The sequence below is a fragment of the Stegodyphus dumicola genome, chromosome 10 (assembly GCF_044657685.1).
Source record: "Stegodyphus dumicola isolate Sdum_Otavi_A_Nest chromosome 10, ASM4465768v1".
Lineage (NCBI taxonomy): Eukaryota > Metazoa > Arthropoda > Arachnida > Araneae > Eresidae > Stegodyphus > Stegodyphus dumicola.
Genome location: NC_140777.1, coordinates 146,523,107 through 146,538,665, shown reverse-complemented (window position 1 = coordinate 146,538,665; position 15,559 = coordinate 146,523,107). Strand labels below are relative to the sequence as shown.

Below are 15,559 nucleotides of genomic sequence, written 5' to 3'. Positions count from 1 at the left end.
TTGGGGCTTGCATTATTTGAGTACATACATGCGTTGTTATAATAGATACATAATTATGTTATGAATACCGTTTATACATTTAAGTACTAGTTATATACTTGATTTAATAAAAATATAATAGATACATAATTATGTTATGAAATACCATTTATACATTTAAATACTAGTTATATACTTGAATAGTTGAGTGCAATAAAAACATTTGATTAAGTAAGATATAATAACACACCGAACAAATATTAATTTAGAAATCAAATAACAAAAATCAGCGTTATATTTTCAAATTTTCACTTTGCATCTGAGGATGATGGTTCGGTAAAACCATCGAAACTAGTCCTGTGAAAATTTGAAAATATAATGCTGATTTTTGTGTTGTTTGGCTTCTAAACATTTGATTAGTTAATTACATTACCCTATACAGTCAAAAGTCGTTAATCCGGACTCGTCGGGACTTCGGCGATTCCGGATTATCGATTTTTTCGGATTATAGATCATCAGTTTAAATCTGGTAAAATGGCATGCAGAAATTATAAAATTAAAAATATGAAACCGTAATTTACGAAATAAAGAACAATTATGATCTAAAGGGTACCAAAATTTACAAAAAAAAAAAAAAAAAAAGCTTAATATTTATTTGTTTACTTTATTAAACATTTCTTTCAATGAAAGATGTTTAAGTTGCTTCGTTTTTTATGTGATAATACATTCTCGTTAATTCTATAAACAGACATAATTTCTTGTTCAGCTACAAAGTTCCGCTGTTCAAGTCCTATAATTGCTGTGTCGAGAATACTGACTAATTTGTCAATTGAAATTTTTTCGTTTTCAATAACCTCTGTCACTTTCTTCGCTATCGGAAGCGAATTATAATGACGAGGCATTTGATTTAAATCATATCAAAGATGGAGTCAATCGAGATGAAATACTACACTGAGTAAGCAATTATAAGCCAAATAAAATAAAAACATCTGCCCTTAAGATAAGCATAGTGCTGACAGATCAACTTCCAATTCATTGCACCCCACCACAGCGTTAAAGATAAACAAAGTTTAGATAAACAAACATTAAAGTTTAGATAACCAAAGGATATGCCTTTATCCATTTTTTGCAGCAATTCCACTTTTTGTTTAATGGACTCCGAAAGATACTTTCGCTTTGTATATCCTTTACATATTAGTAAATATATATCGGAAATTCTATTTGACATAATCGAAAGTTCAAGCTTACTTTTATAAAATTGCTCTAACAGTCTGCAACAAATAATAATCCGGATCCAATTCGAAGATTAAGGAACAACGCAATCTGCAACATTAACTGAAATAGATAATTAGATAATTTTAGCTTAGCTTATCCCGTCCGTTATACATTAAATGCGCATTCGTAAACGTATTTTGCGCATGCGCACACGCAAATTCGCAGTGGTAAAGGTCTTAAGCGCATGCGCAGAAAGTTTGTAGCTTTGAGGTCCGGATTATGGGTGTCCGAATTAACGACTTTTGACTGTATACATTAGTTATGAGTACTTGAGTATGGTTGTTGACACTTATATATATGTACAATAATTCTTGGATACATAAAGTATGTATGTATCGTAGTATACATTGAATACATAAATTCATGTAAGCTTGAATATTTATATACCTCACTGCTTGATTACTTACTTAATTATTTTTAATAATGCAATTCTGGCACTAGTGGCACTTGTTGGCACTGTCGCTGGTGGAGTAAAGCATAAATTTGATCGTACAAAATGTCACGGAAACGTTTCAGCAAGAAAATCGACATAGCTTTTATTTAGTTCGTGGCCACAATATCCAGTCCTGATGACATTAGCAATTTAATGATGTAGATTCTCTGTCGTAGGGCTGGAGTTCTCAATATAAACCGTCTGAATGGGTTGATATTGGTGGAAGGCATTCTGATTATGGAACCTTTTGGTCAGTGGACATTCCATAGCATAATGGTTAGGGCTTCCTTGGGCTCTGCAAATACAAAGGCCCGAGTTCGTGATGGCTTGAGTGAAGAAATACTCAGGGAATGGGCCATGTCCATTGATATATTTAGTAAGCTGTGCAGCAGATCAGAGTATTTATGCAGACTTTTAGGAGAAAATTGTACGTATGATGCCCTTTGTTGCTGAGGAAAATGTTCAGAATACGGCGCTTAAGGTAGGATCTTGGTGCTGGGAAGTAGCATTGAGTTGCCTCTATATTAGAAGCTTCTTTGGCTAGAGAATCAGTGAGCTCATTCCTCACCATCGAGATAGATAAGGCCTGCGCTCTGAAACGAAACTGGCTTGTGACGTCACGGTTAAGGGACCCTCAGCAAACTTTTTGTTGGCTTTTATAAGTTGTAATTTTTTATTCATTATGTTTTAAGAATTGAATTTATGTTTACTTTTGACATCTGAAGCATCATCCCTTGTAATAATTACTAACACTAGTAATATAAAAATTGTCAGCAAAATTTATGATTATTTATTTTAATTGGAAACTAATTTTATATGAAATAACTGTCCTAAGGGGTTAAAAGTATAACACTTATTTCATTACATAATATGTAGAATATCAAATGCAGAGTAAATTTGATTCTTGGCAGAGTACTGTGTTCTTTAATTTAAATATCAATGTTTTTTGCAAATCATTAAATATCATTTTATCATGATGAAACTTAAATGCATATGTTTAGCTAATATAGCTTCTGTTCACTTTTATATGTGTTATTATCATGCAATCAGTTTGTTTAAAATTTGTTATACAATATAAATCTTTCTGAGAATGATAGAAAAGTTTCTAAAGTAATGTATGTAAGATTCAAATTAAGGTAATTAAATTGCGAAACTGCAAAATGAAATTTTAAAAATGTACAGTTATTTAAGAAGCAGTAGTAATTGAATTCATATGTAGACATACTTGTTTTCATTGCATTTCAGTTCAATGCAATTTTAAAAACAATTTTTTAATTATCTTTCAAATTACAATCTTTAATTTTAGTACGTGGCACCACCAAAAGCTATGTAAGTTAAGTTTAAAAAATTGCTTACATTATACAGAAAAGTTTTGAACATGATGTTAGGATTTATATTTTCTTTTCATGTGGATATTAATAGAAAAAATATTTTCAGAACAGAGGTAACGCTTATAGTTAAATAGGTATGATGTAAATATTTGCAAGAAATTTCAGTTTCTAAAAGTTTTTTAAGCATTTCGTATATTTTAAAAATATTTTCAAAAAAATTGTCTATAACTTTATTTAAAAAACTTTTTTTTCCTGTCTTATTTGGAATTTTAATATTGATAGTCTTCAGAACTATGTAATAAACATTATCTCAATTTAACTACAGATTCTGTTGAATAATTATGTAGCATTAAGAGGAAAACATTAACTGTAATACAGATTAACATACAATATGTAAGTAAGAAATAATTTTAAGACTAGACTATTTAGTAATTTATTACATTCAGAAAAATTTTCTGACTGATATAAGGCATTTAAATGTTAGTCTAAATATTAAGTAGCCTCTTGCATTCGTTTGATGTTTTATAATCCTGCTACATTAATATGATAGATATAAAAAATATACAATAACTATAGAATGAGAGATAACATGTGTTCCCACTGGCAAACATTTTGATAAAGTAGTGGGTGAAACAAAAAAATTTGATGCGGTGATGAGAATCAACGAGAGACACAAAGACAGTGCAGAAAAATCAAAGTAAAAATTTTAGCTACCTGAATTTTAAAACCAATTTTTCTTCAAAGAAATGATTTGCTTTTAAAAGCACCACACCATTCTCAAATAATTTTGTTTTGAAAATAAATACCAACAAAAGAAAATGAAAATATTTCATATTCGTATAAGCTTTGTAAAATATTATATTGCCGCTTGTAATTTTGTTTTAGACTGATTTTATAGTATGAGATACCAATTTCATAGAATAGGTTTAGAAAAACGGGTGTTTAGCAAGGAAGGTAAACTGCGCGAAGACCGGTCCCCTAGCAGTGACGTAGTAACTCAGCGCGCAGGCCTTATCTATCTCGATGGTGACGGCTCATTCCCCTCATATCCTGCATGTGGCTTGGTTCAATGGAGCGTGATGTTCAGATGCATGCTGTTGTGAAGTAATTTTTGTATGGACCTTACTGGTTGCGAATAATGTGAAGGATTACGGGTCGCTTGTAGCACAGATTTGTTGTCTGAAATTATTTGTATATTTCAGAGATTCTGTGTAATGGCATAGCGGACTGCTTGCTCCAAGGCTAAGGCCTCTGCGTGATAGATGCTATTGTGTGCTGCGAGGTGCCCCTTCGAGTTATATGTCTGTACAAAGTTAGTGAGATGGACTAGGGCACTTCCTATACCTGCATCAGATTTTGAGCCATCTGTGAAGATGGCTGAGGTCAGCTCTGAGTCGCTGTGCTGTGTCGGTATGACTTTGATTCCTTTTCCTGTGTTTGCTGGATGGGTGCGGGATACAGTACATCATAGGTCAAACTCTGTAGGTGCAAATATGGAGCCATGGTAGGTAATTTCCTGTTGCAGATGGAGTAACTTTGCTAGCACTGCTTCATGCTCAACGTAGATGTGGAGTGGAAGCAGGCCGGCTAAAACGTTTAGCGCATCTATGGAAGTTGTTCGGAAGGCTCTGGTTATGGTGAGGGCAAATGGGTGTTGTACTGAGAGTAGCTGTTTAATTTTACGTCCTCCCATTGGTGACGCCCAATGGCAGCAGCATAGGTAACCATTTTTTTCAATTACTGTTTTATACAGTAATTTTTGGAAGTAAGGGTTCCTTCCCCAAGTGGCATCCTGCAGTTGACGTATTTTGTTTGCAATGATTTGATTTTTTGTTTTAAAGTATGCTATGTAAGCAGCCAGGTTAAGTCTTTTATCCCATACAAGCCATAGTAATTTCACTTCATTGCAAAATTTTGTGTTTTTCCTATTGATAGGAATACATCGCTTCCTGACTGGATTCTTCCCCTTTTTAGGAATGAGCAGTGCTGTGCATTTGGACTCGGAGAGGATTAATTTAATACTGTGGCATAGATTTGTGAAGATGGTGCATACTTCCGCGCCACGTTGCTCAATTTCGTTGCAAGTATTCCCGCTGATGACAAAGGTGGCGTTATCTGCATAAACAACTAGTTTTGCATATGGCGGCAAGGGATGCCTGATTACGTGGTTGAATGTGATGTTCCAGAGTACTGGGCCTGCACATGAACCTTGAGGGAAGCCTCTGACTTGTGGTTGTCTTATGATGCCATTATTGGTAGAGATGAGAAATTCTCTGTCTGCAAGATAATTGCAGAAGGTCTTATATAAATTAGCAGGACACTGGGCATCCCATAGTGCCTGCTTGATAGCAGGCCACCATAGAGCATCATAGTTTGGGGCTGCCATACAGCCCCAAACTATGATGCTCTCTCCACCATATTTCATAATCGATGTTAAATGATGTTTTTCCATTTTGGAGCTTAGTTTCTCCGCACATATTGTCGTCCATCACTCCCGAAAATGTTAAATTTCGATTTGTCAGAGAAAATAACTTTGTTCTAAAACTCGTCTGCTAAATTAACATTAAATCTAATCTCTTTCTCCTGTTTATTTCAAAAATGAAAGTTATCTTTCTAGCTGGCCTTCCATATTAACTTCCTTTATGTAAAACATTCCATATAGTCTATACGCTAAATGTTTTATGCAAAGTATTAGCAACATCTTTGGCTAACTAGAGTGCACTTATTTTAGAGTTTCTCTTAACCTCTTTGATAATACTAGTTTTACCCTTGCAGAAAATATTCGAGGCCGTCCACTTCTAATCTTATTTTCCGTTGATTCTGTCTCCTTGAACTTCTTTACAACACTTTTAACTGTAAATATACTTATGATCCTGTCTCGCTGAACTTAACTTTTTTACAACTTTCTAACAGTAAATATACTTATGTTCAGTTGTATTTCTATAGCACGATAAGTTAGACCCTCATTTCTGAGCTGAATAATCATGTTTTCAACATCAACGTCCAACTCTTTCGACTTTGAAGCCATTTTATCACAGTATTAGCAAAATAACGTTTTAAAAATGCATTGCAGACTTTATACTAACAGGGTTTCTTATCAGTCTAAACACATGATCTCAATATAATAAAATTTGCATAGCAGTTAGAACTTTGCCAGTACTTTTTTTATATGCAAATTTACGTTTTATTGTATATTTTATATAAAAGACACATTAAAATGAAAGTTTCATTACATTTGCATACTTGTTACTTCCTGTGTTCGTTATGTAAAGCTTGTGATGTAGCCATTCCTCAATAGACGCTAATGCCGGCTAGCTTTAAAAGGATTTATTAACAGAGCACATAGGAACGGTTACAAACAAAAAATATGCATAAAAATGAAACATTTACCAAATGGAACATCAAACATTAGAATTGCAGAGACATCTAGCACATGGTAACCTATCATCATTGTGGCTGGAGGTCGACTGCCGTTTTTCCTCATTGCTACTAGATGACATTTCAATAAAATAGTTCAGTTACAGTTAAATAGTTCATGGCATTCAATAAAATGGTTCAACTACAGTTAAATAGTTCTGCTACATCCTTCCCCTCTGACTAGACATCTTGACAAGAAGTCAGAAATTGACATTTGTCTACTTTGTGCAGCTGGCGGAGAACCAGATGGACAGGCTCGAGTTTGGCGTGCACTAGTTTTAGCATCACCAGCATCTTGTGCAACAGGTGCAGATTCAGGTGGTATTTCACATTTTGGGCATCCTCTTTTCTTTAAGGGAACCACTGGAGTTACACGAGCTGAGATCTAAAACTTATTTCGATCTTGACATGGTTTCAAGGCTGAAACATGATACTTCGTGAGGCTGTGCAATATCATAAGTGGTTGGAGATCTTGTAGTCACTATCACATAAGGACCATCTCGCATCGGCATGAATTTAGCAGTTTTCTTCAGTGGACCTTTGCTGATTGGGTGGAGGGTAACCCAAACGTTATCTCCTGGAACGAATTTCGGAGTTTCTCTTCGTTTTTTGTCAGCATATCGTTTTTGCTTATCTTTATGCAATTCAACTCTTTCTCGTACCTGTTGTATATATTTCTTGCAAAACGTTTAAAATATGGAGTAATTTGGGGAACAAAATTATCGTTCTCAGTTACAGCTTTTATTTTATATAGCTTAGTTAGAATTACAGCTTTTATTATTTTATTTTACATCATAACTCTCGTGCAAATTGAAGAAATGCAGCAGAATGTCCAGTTGAATCGCATTTGGCTGTATTCAAAGCAAACCTTATTAATGGCAGTTTATCCTTCCATGACTGATGATCTTTCCATGATGATGGTCATTACCAACAAGTATTGCTAAACGCGGTTTCAGATCTCTATTTTTTCTTTCAACTGGATTAGATTGTGGGTGATAGACAGGAATAAGACTTTGATCAATGTTCAAGATATAACATAGTTGTTGCATAACAGCACTAGTAAACTGGGCATCATTATTAGTTATTATTTTCCTGGATAGCCCAAATCGAAGGGGGACTTCTTCCAAAAGAATAGTGGCACATTCTCTGGCTGTGGCTTCCTTAGTTCTGTCCACTTCATAGCATAGCACAATTCTGCACGATAAAAATCCATTTTTCACCAGATGGTGTTTCAGGAAAGGGACCAAAAAGATCAATTGACAAGGTCTCAAAATGTTGAGCATAGACTGGAGTTTGAAGTAAGCCACATAGTTTTGATTAGAGGCTTTATAATGACAGCATTCAAGACAGCTCTTGACATAGTCTGCTATATCCTTTCTCATTCCAACCCAATAGTATCTTTTTGCTATTTGATAAAATATTCCTTCAGATCCATAGTGACCGGCCATTGGCGAATCATGATATTCTTTCAAGATTTTTGCTTTTCTTTTTTGACGTATAACTAGTTGAGCTTCTTCCTCTTCCGAATCAGTGGAATATCGGTACAACACTCCTCTATTCATCATGTAGCCTCTTCCAGTCCACGTTGCACAGTCTGCTTCTTTCTCTGGACTCTCGAAAGTGTCGATGATCTTCCGAAGATCATCATCTTCTAGCTGTGATTGTCGTAATTCTGCAGGGCTAATAGTAGGGATTTCAACAGAGACAGCACAGACTTGACAAGAATCTGTACTTGAGTGTTCACAAGTAGGATGAGATAATAAATCAGTAATAAAGTTCAATCGTTCAGGAATGTAATTGGTAGTAGGATTGGATTTGCAAAGCCCATCTTGCGAGCCTACCAGTTGATGACTTTAAAGACATCAGCCATCAATGGTTATTGGTCAGAGATGATTGTGATAGACTCTCTTTCAACATATCCTCTAAATTTGTTGATTGTTCATACTAATGCTAAGGCTTCTTTTTCTATGGTGGAATAGTTTCGTTCTGATGAGGTCAGTAAGTGGCTGCATATTCTATAGGGTGTTTCTTCAGATTTCTCCCCTTATAGCAACACTGCTCCAATGGCTACATTGTTAGCAGCTGTGCAAATGATAAAAAGCTTCATTCTATCAGCTCGCTTAAGAATCGGCAGGCTAATTAATTTGGATTTCAGCTCTTGGAAAGCATTTTCTTGTTTTGCTTCCCACTTCCACAGTGCTTTTTCTTCTTCGTTAAATCCGTTAATGGTTTGGCTATTTGAGAAAAATTTTGACTATATCGACGATACCAGGAACAAGTTTGTACAAACGATTTCACTTGTTTAACAGTTTTTGGTGATGGCATATCTGCAATGTCATCTGTCTTGTGTGGAGCAACAGCTATACATTCCTTAGTAATGTAATGGCTTAAATATTTCACTTTCTCACAACAGAAGTGGCACTTCTTACGGTTAGCATTGAGCTTGAATAACGATAGACCGTTGGAAAACTTGTTCTAAGTCAGAAAGATGTTTTTCGAAGCTAGACGACAGCATGATGATATCTTCTAAATATGACAAAGCAAACACATTATTCAGTCCAGAACGGAACTTGTGTATCAATCTAGAAAAGATGGCAGAAGCATTTATCAATCCGAAGGGCATTCAGATAAATTTATATGTACCAAAAAGGCAAACAAAAGCAGTCTTATTTTGATGTTCTTCAGATACTCTCACCTGATGATAACCTCACCTCAAGTCAATAGTTGACATCGGCGTGTTATTGTGTCTTAATATAAGGTGTCGGTTTTGCATCACTCAACAAATCTTCTATACATGGCAAAGGATAAGTGTCTGGAACGGTCTGAGCATTTAGGTTACGATAATCAATGCATAACCGTACTTTTCCATCCACCTTGAGAATCAGAACCACAGGAGAGGCATAGGGGCTTTCACATTCTTTTATGATACCTTGTTTTGGAAGGGTATCAGGTTCCTTTTTCAACAGTTCTTTCTTACTTGGGCTCATCCGATATGGAGGGACTGAAACAGGGAGGCTGTTTTTTTGTGTTAATATGATGTTCAATGAATGGAGTGGCTTCTTCCCCTACTTTGAAGATAGTGTGATATTTGTTAAGCAATGCATCAGTTGGAAGCTGTTGGGATGTAGTTAATTGTTGTCCTTCATTTTCCCGTAGTTGGCAATTGTTTACAACAACTGGGGTTTCTTCCATTGCTTGGGATTGATGAGGTTTCATGAAGCTATATTTTCTTCGAGGTTCATCAGAAAAGTTCCACTTATTTTCAGCAAGATTTAAAACAATTTTAGCTTTTTGAAAAAAGTCAATTCCTAACAGAGTTGAGTTATTTTTGGCATCAGGCGAGGCAACACAAGAAGCGGAGCTTTGAACTCTCTGCCTTCAGGAAGAATAATTTGTTCGGTGCAAAGTACCTCTTTTTCAGATACCAAACCATCAGTGAAAGACACCTGTAATGTTGTCTTTTCAATTACTGCATTTTGTTTCTGCAGAGTATGATTGAGGTATTCACTTGCGATCGAGTGACTAGCACCACTGTTGGCGAAAGCTGTACCAGAAACACCACCAATACTAATTCGAAATACAGCAGTCCATAGATAAACAGGATAGAATTTGGATAGTGCCAAAATTTGAAGTCTTTGAGGGGTTACAGTCTGGAGATTTAGACTTGATAAAATCAGCTTTTCCACACCCTTAACATGTTAAAGGAGGTCGGTTTTCCTCCATTTGCTGCTGACCACGATTTGAAAAGGTTTTTACAAGTTCCATGTATGTCACTTGTTCAATTTTCTACTTTGTGTTTGAAAGAATAGTTCCGTCTGCCATGAAGTTGAGTTTTATAGTTTGTACTTTTAACATGTGTGTGATAAGGTACTTTGGCGTGTGATAAGTTTAATTCAAAATGATTCAGCATTTAATTTCAATTTTTGGGGCAGAATCTTCTTGATGTATGAAAAATCTTCTAATTTATCCTTCGGTTCTCTTAAGTTGTGAAATGCCTGTAGGCAGAAGAGCTAGGGGATTAGTGATGTAATCTGTTTGTTTTATATTAACTTTCTCACATTGTCTTTCAAAAATTTGCAGTTAGGTTGCAATGTCAGAAGTTCCTGTAAATTTAGGTATTAGGTGTTGAATATTTGTTTCAATAGCTGCATTTGAAGCAAAGGCAGCATAGTTAGGATTTGAGCTAGCAGCTGCCAGGTTTAATTTTAAACGCTGCAATTCTAATAAAAGTTCTTGTTCTTTTCTTTAACGTGCCTCTAGATCATTGCTTTCACGTTGTTTTTGTTGACTAGTTTCGATTAAAGTTTCCAGAAGATTCCTGGTAAAGCTTCATCATAAGTGTCAGAATTGAGGATAAGATCTAAAGGTCTATCACTCGCATAGTATCGTTTACGGTGAAACCCAGTTCTGTAGTGTGAGTTTTTAAATCCTCTTTTCGCGCTTTGCAAGGTAAGCCAAAATTATATGAGAGGTCGGGGGGAAGATGAAATTGAATTTGTTGCTATTTCGATGTTATTCACAATACAGTATTTTTGCACTTACAGTATTTCCAAATTAATAATTATACTTTTAAGTAAAATGTATATACAGTCAAAAGTCGTTAATCCGGACTCGTCGGGACATCGGTGATTCCGCATTATCGATTTTTCCGGATTATAGATCATCAGTTTAAATCTGGTAAGATGGCATGCAGAAATTATAAAATTAAAAATATGAAACCATAATTTATGAAATAAAGAACAATTATGATCTAAAGGGTATCAAAATTTCCAAAAAAAAGCTTAATATTTATTTGTTTACTTTATTAAACATTTCTTTCAGTGTAAGTTAAGTTGCTTTGTTTTTTATATGATAATACATTCTCTTTAATTCTATAAACAGACATAATTTCTTGTTCAGTTACAAAGTTCCGCTGTTCAAGTCCTATAATTGCTGTGTCTACCGACTAATTTGTCAATCGAAATTTTTTTGTTTTCAATAACCTGTATGTCACTTTCTTTACTATCGGAAGCGAATTATAATGACGAGGAATTTGATTTAAATCATATCAAAGATGAAGTACATTGAGATGAAATACTATATTTAGTAAGGAATAATAAGCCAAATAAAATAAAAACATCTGTCCTGAAGGTAAGGATAGTGCTGACAGATCAACTTCAATTCATTGCGCATCCCCCTCCCCCGCCGCAGAGCAGCAAATAATTGATAAATTATGAAATAATTAATGAAATAATGAACAATCGAAATTTTTTCATTTTCAATAACCTCTATGTCACTTTCTTCACTATCGCAAGCGAATTATAATGACGAGGAATTTGATTTAAATCATATCAAAGACGGAGTACATCGAGATGAAATACTACATTTAGTAAGGAATTATAAGCCAAATAAAATAAAAACATCTTCCCTGAAGATAAGGATAGTGCTGAGTTCGAATTCATTGGAAGGTCATCTATCAGCACTATCCTTATCCCCCCGCCCCCGCCGAACGCAGAGCAGTGTGAAATTGATAAACAGATTTCGGAATGGTTAGAGAAACGAAGAATATGCCTTTATCCATTTTTTGCAGCAATTCCACTTTTTGTTTGATGCACATAGAAATATACTTTCGCTTTGTAGATCCTTTGGGAGCTCCACCATCGGAAATTCTATTTGACATAATCGAAAGTTCAAGCTTACTTTTATAAAATTGCTCTAACAGTCTGCAAAAAATAATAAGCCGGATCCAATTCGAAGATTAAGGAACAACACAATCTGCAACATTAACTGAAATAGATAATTTTAGCTTTTTTTAACTCAAAGGAATACCATCCGTTATACATTAAACACGCATGCGTAAACGTATTATGCGCTTGCGCACAGGCATATGCGCAGCCGTAAAGGTCTTACGCGCATGCGCAAACGTCTGTGCGCATGCGTCAAAACGAGACATGCGCAGAAAGTTTGTAGCTTTGAGGTCCGGATTATGGGTGTCTGAATTAATGACTTTTGACTGTACCACTATTAAACAACATGTATAAATGTAAACAATAATACACATACATTTATATACCACTATTAAACAGAATTTATAAATGTAAACAATGTTACTTGCAAAGTTGTCATATCTGAGTCATAAAAATATCATAAAATGCCCTTATAAATTCAACTTGTATCCAGAAAATAACATATAATAAATTTCTGAAAAATTTTTTTACTACTTAGCAAAACATACATAAATGTCTTACCATATGCTTTTATTCAAACTGAATTCTTCTAAATCTTAAACAAAACATTAAGCAATACAACAAAACATTAAGCAATACACATTAGTAATTCTTTTACCTTAGTTAAATAGTCATTCTATTTTATTCATAATTATTTTCTTTCATTTCAAGAAGTATTTTTCAAGACATTCATTCATTAAAGAAAAACAATTGCATTTTCTTAGAGTATACTGTAACCATTTGTTCAAAATGTTCGTCAAAAGATAAATCAACAAGTAATGTATTTTATTTTATGTAGGATAAAACATTTACTGAGTATTAACGGCACTCAAAGGAAATAAAATATAATCAAAAGATTTGACGTAAAATAAGCATAAATTATCACTAGTCTAACATTCCGCGGGGGGAAAAACATTTGCTGCTGTAAGTTAGAATTGAAATTAATAAATTCTAATGAACAATGTCCTTGAATATATTCAAAACTATATCATCAAAACATGTATTCAGTGTGACAATAGTGTCCACAATTTAATTTAATATGCATATTAACATTATAAATAACAAATTACACTTCATAAATAACCATCTGGTAACAGAAAAGTCGTTTCCTTTCGTTTAATACTCTTTATATAGTATCAAGAAATCAGATTTCAATAAGGAATTTACATTTGCTTTAAGAAGCAGCTTAAAATAGATAATCTGTTTAAAAGAATTTTAAACTTAGATTAAACGTTAACGTAAACGAAAATTATCTTTTTAACAATAATTTAAAAGAAACTTATCTTTTCCATTGAAAGTGTCTGTGCTAGCAGCATGGCATGACAGTTTTAATTCTAGAATTTTGACCAGCAGTCCACACCTGAAAAGAGATTGAGATTTGGAAGTATTGGCTTGTTAAAGCCAAACAGAAATTCGCAACATGTTGTTACACCATTTTGGATTTAAGTTTATTTGGGCACCAGTGTGATGTAGCCATTCCTCAATAGACACTAATGCTGGCTAGCTTTAAAAAGGATTTATTAACAGAGCACACAGAAACGGTTACAAACAAAAAATATGCATAAAAAAATGAAACATATTCTAAATGGAACATCAAACATTAGAATTAAGAGACTGCTTTAGGTCAACTGCCGTTTTTCCTCTTTGTCACTAGATGGCGTTTCAATAAAATAGTTTGGTTACAGTTAAGTAGTTCATGGCGTTCAATAAAATAGTTTGATTACAGTTAAATAGTTCTGTTACAAGCTAAACTTATCAAGCATTTGCTTTATAGTTAGTATGAAAAAATTATAAGCAATTACGAATACTTTTTTTACCCACTGTAAGTATAAAGCAAATATCTGCTGGTATAGCTTTCTTTCATACATAAAAGCTGCCATTTAATATTTTTCATGTTACTATCCATTTTCTCTTTCATCGGAAAATTGGAATTCTTAATCTTTGATGTGATCTTAAGTATCAAATTTTATTTGTAAATAAATGAAATTTCAAAGGATTTCTGTATTTAGAAAACTTACATTTTAAGTATTTTAAAATAATCTGACATAGGAATTATTTTAAAATTCCTTAGGCAAAAATTTTTTAAAAAATATTTATTTATTTATTTATTTTAACTAGCAAAAATAATGTGTTTGAAATTCAGAATTGATAAGTAGGGTAAAGTTTCAAGGGAATTCTTGTTTTGCTCATCCATTGAAGGAGGGTTGGGTAGGATTAATCCATTGAAAGATGGAATAAGATTAGTACAAGCCCATCACATGAAATTTTCTTTGATCTGCAACTGAAAGTTAATGCCAAACTCTAAATGCAAATAACTGAAAACCTATCTTGTCACATATGACTAAAAGTAGGCCCTATGTATTAATGTAAATTTTCAGGGAATCTTGTAAATTATGAAAACCGGCTGTCACTGTATCAGAATATGAGTTAGATCCACAGAAAGTCATGTTTACATGAAAAAGATTCGTTAAGGCATCAGTTACTGGAAGGATACAATCGTTCATAAAGTACTTGTTTCTAATGCCAACTGTTTGAGACTTCTGAGAATAAGTGACCAGTGGCAGTAAATCAATGTGAAATTTCTTTCTGCTATGGTAATTTAAAACTGTATTATTTATTCAACGTGAAAAAAGCTGGAACTGCATAGAAAGATTTTTGCCACATTCTTTGTACTTTTTCAGACTTGCCCTGTTATATTCCATTATTTGTGGTGAATTAAAATAAAGAAATGATTGCAAAAATTCAGTTTCTCTTATTCTCTAAAAACTGTAGATAATTTTTTTTTTAGCAATTAGTTAAAAGGAAACAATTTTTTTTGGTAGCTATCACGTGTTGTTTTGGAAAGCTACTGTCCATTGTTTAAGAAGAAAGATCTTCGATTGTCCAGAATCAAGGATGCAGATAGAAGTGAAGTTTTGCTCTTTAAACGATTGGAGTGGCAAGTTTTGCGTATTGAAGCTAAGTCACGTAGTAATGATGCAAATGGACTATGTGGTGATGTACCTCTCTCTCCATTGCGTCTTATTACAAATCAAGGTTGTTGTAAAATGACAATTAAAAAGAAATTAACAGGTTTGTATATTTCAAATTCAAATTTTTTTCCTACTAGTAACTATGTTTTGTATTGATGATGTATGTTTTTTTTTTTTTTTTGTAATATAATGAAACATATATCATCTAGATGAAACTTGTACATAAGTATGATTTTGTGTGTAATTTTTAAGTAAAAATTGAATTTTTTGTCATTCTGTAATATGCCTTGAATGAGTCATACATTAATTCACTGTGGAGTCTTACATCATTACATCTTGGTTTGCAATCTTGTATTCAAAATGATTTTATATGTAAATAAGAAAATATCTGATATGTAAAATGTTTACATTTTCTTTTATTGTGTAAACTTTCTGTAGAGTATTAAT

The 15,559-nt window shown here is 33.6% G+C and overlaps 1 protein-coding gene across 1 annotated transcript in view; it reads left to right on the top strand.

Annotated features, from left to right (window-relative positions):
• LOC118205714 (bridge-like lipid transfer protein family member 3B) overlaps positions 1-15,559 on the top strand; it is a 122,019-nt gene that overhangs the window by 38,061 nt on the left and 68,399 nt on the right. The window contains exon 6 of the mRNA XM_085825687.1: positions 14,963-15,212. Within this exon, the coding sequence (XP_085681813.1) occupies positions 14,963-15,212 (250 nt within the window). The remainder of the gene's footprint in view (positions 1-14,962; positions 15,213-15,559) is intronic.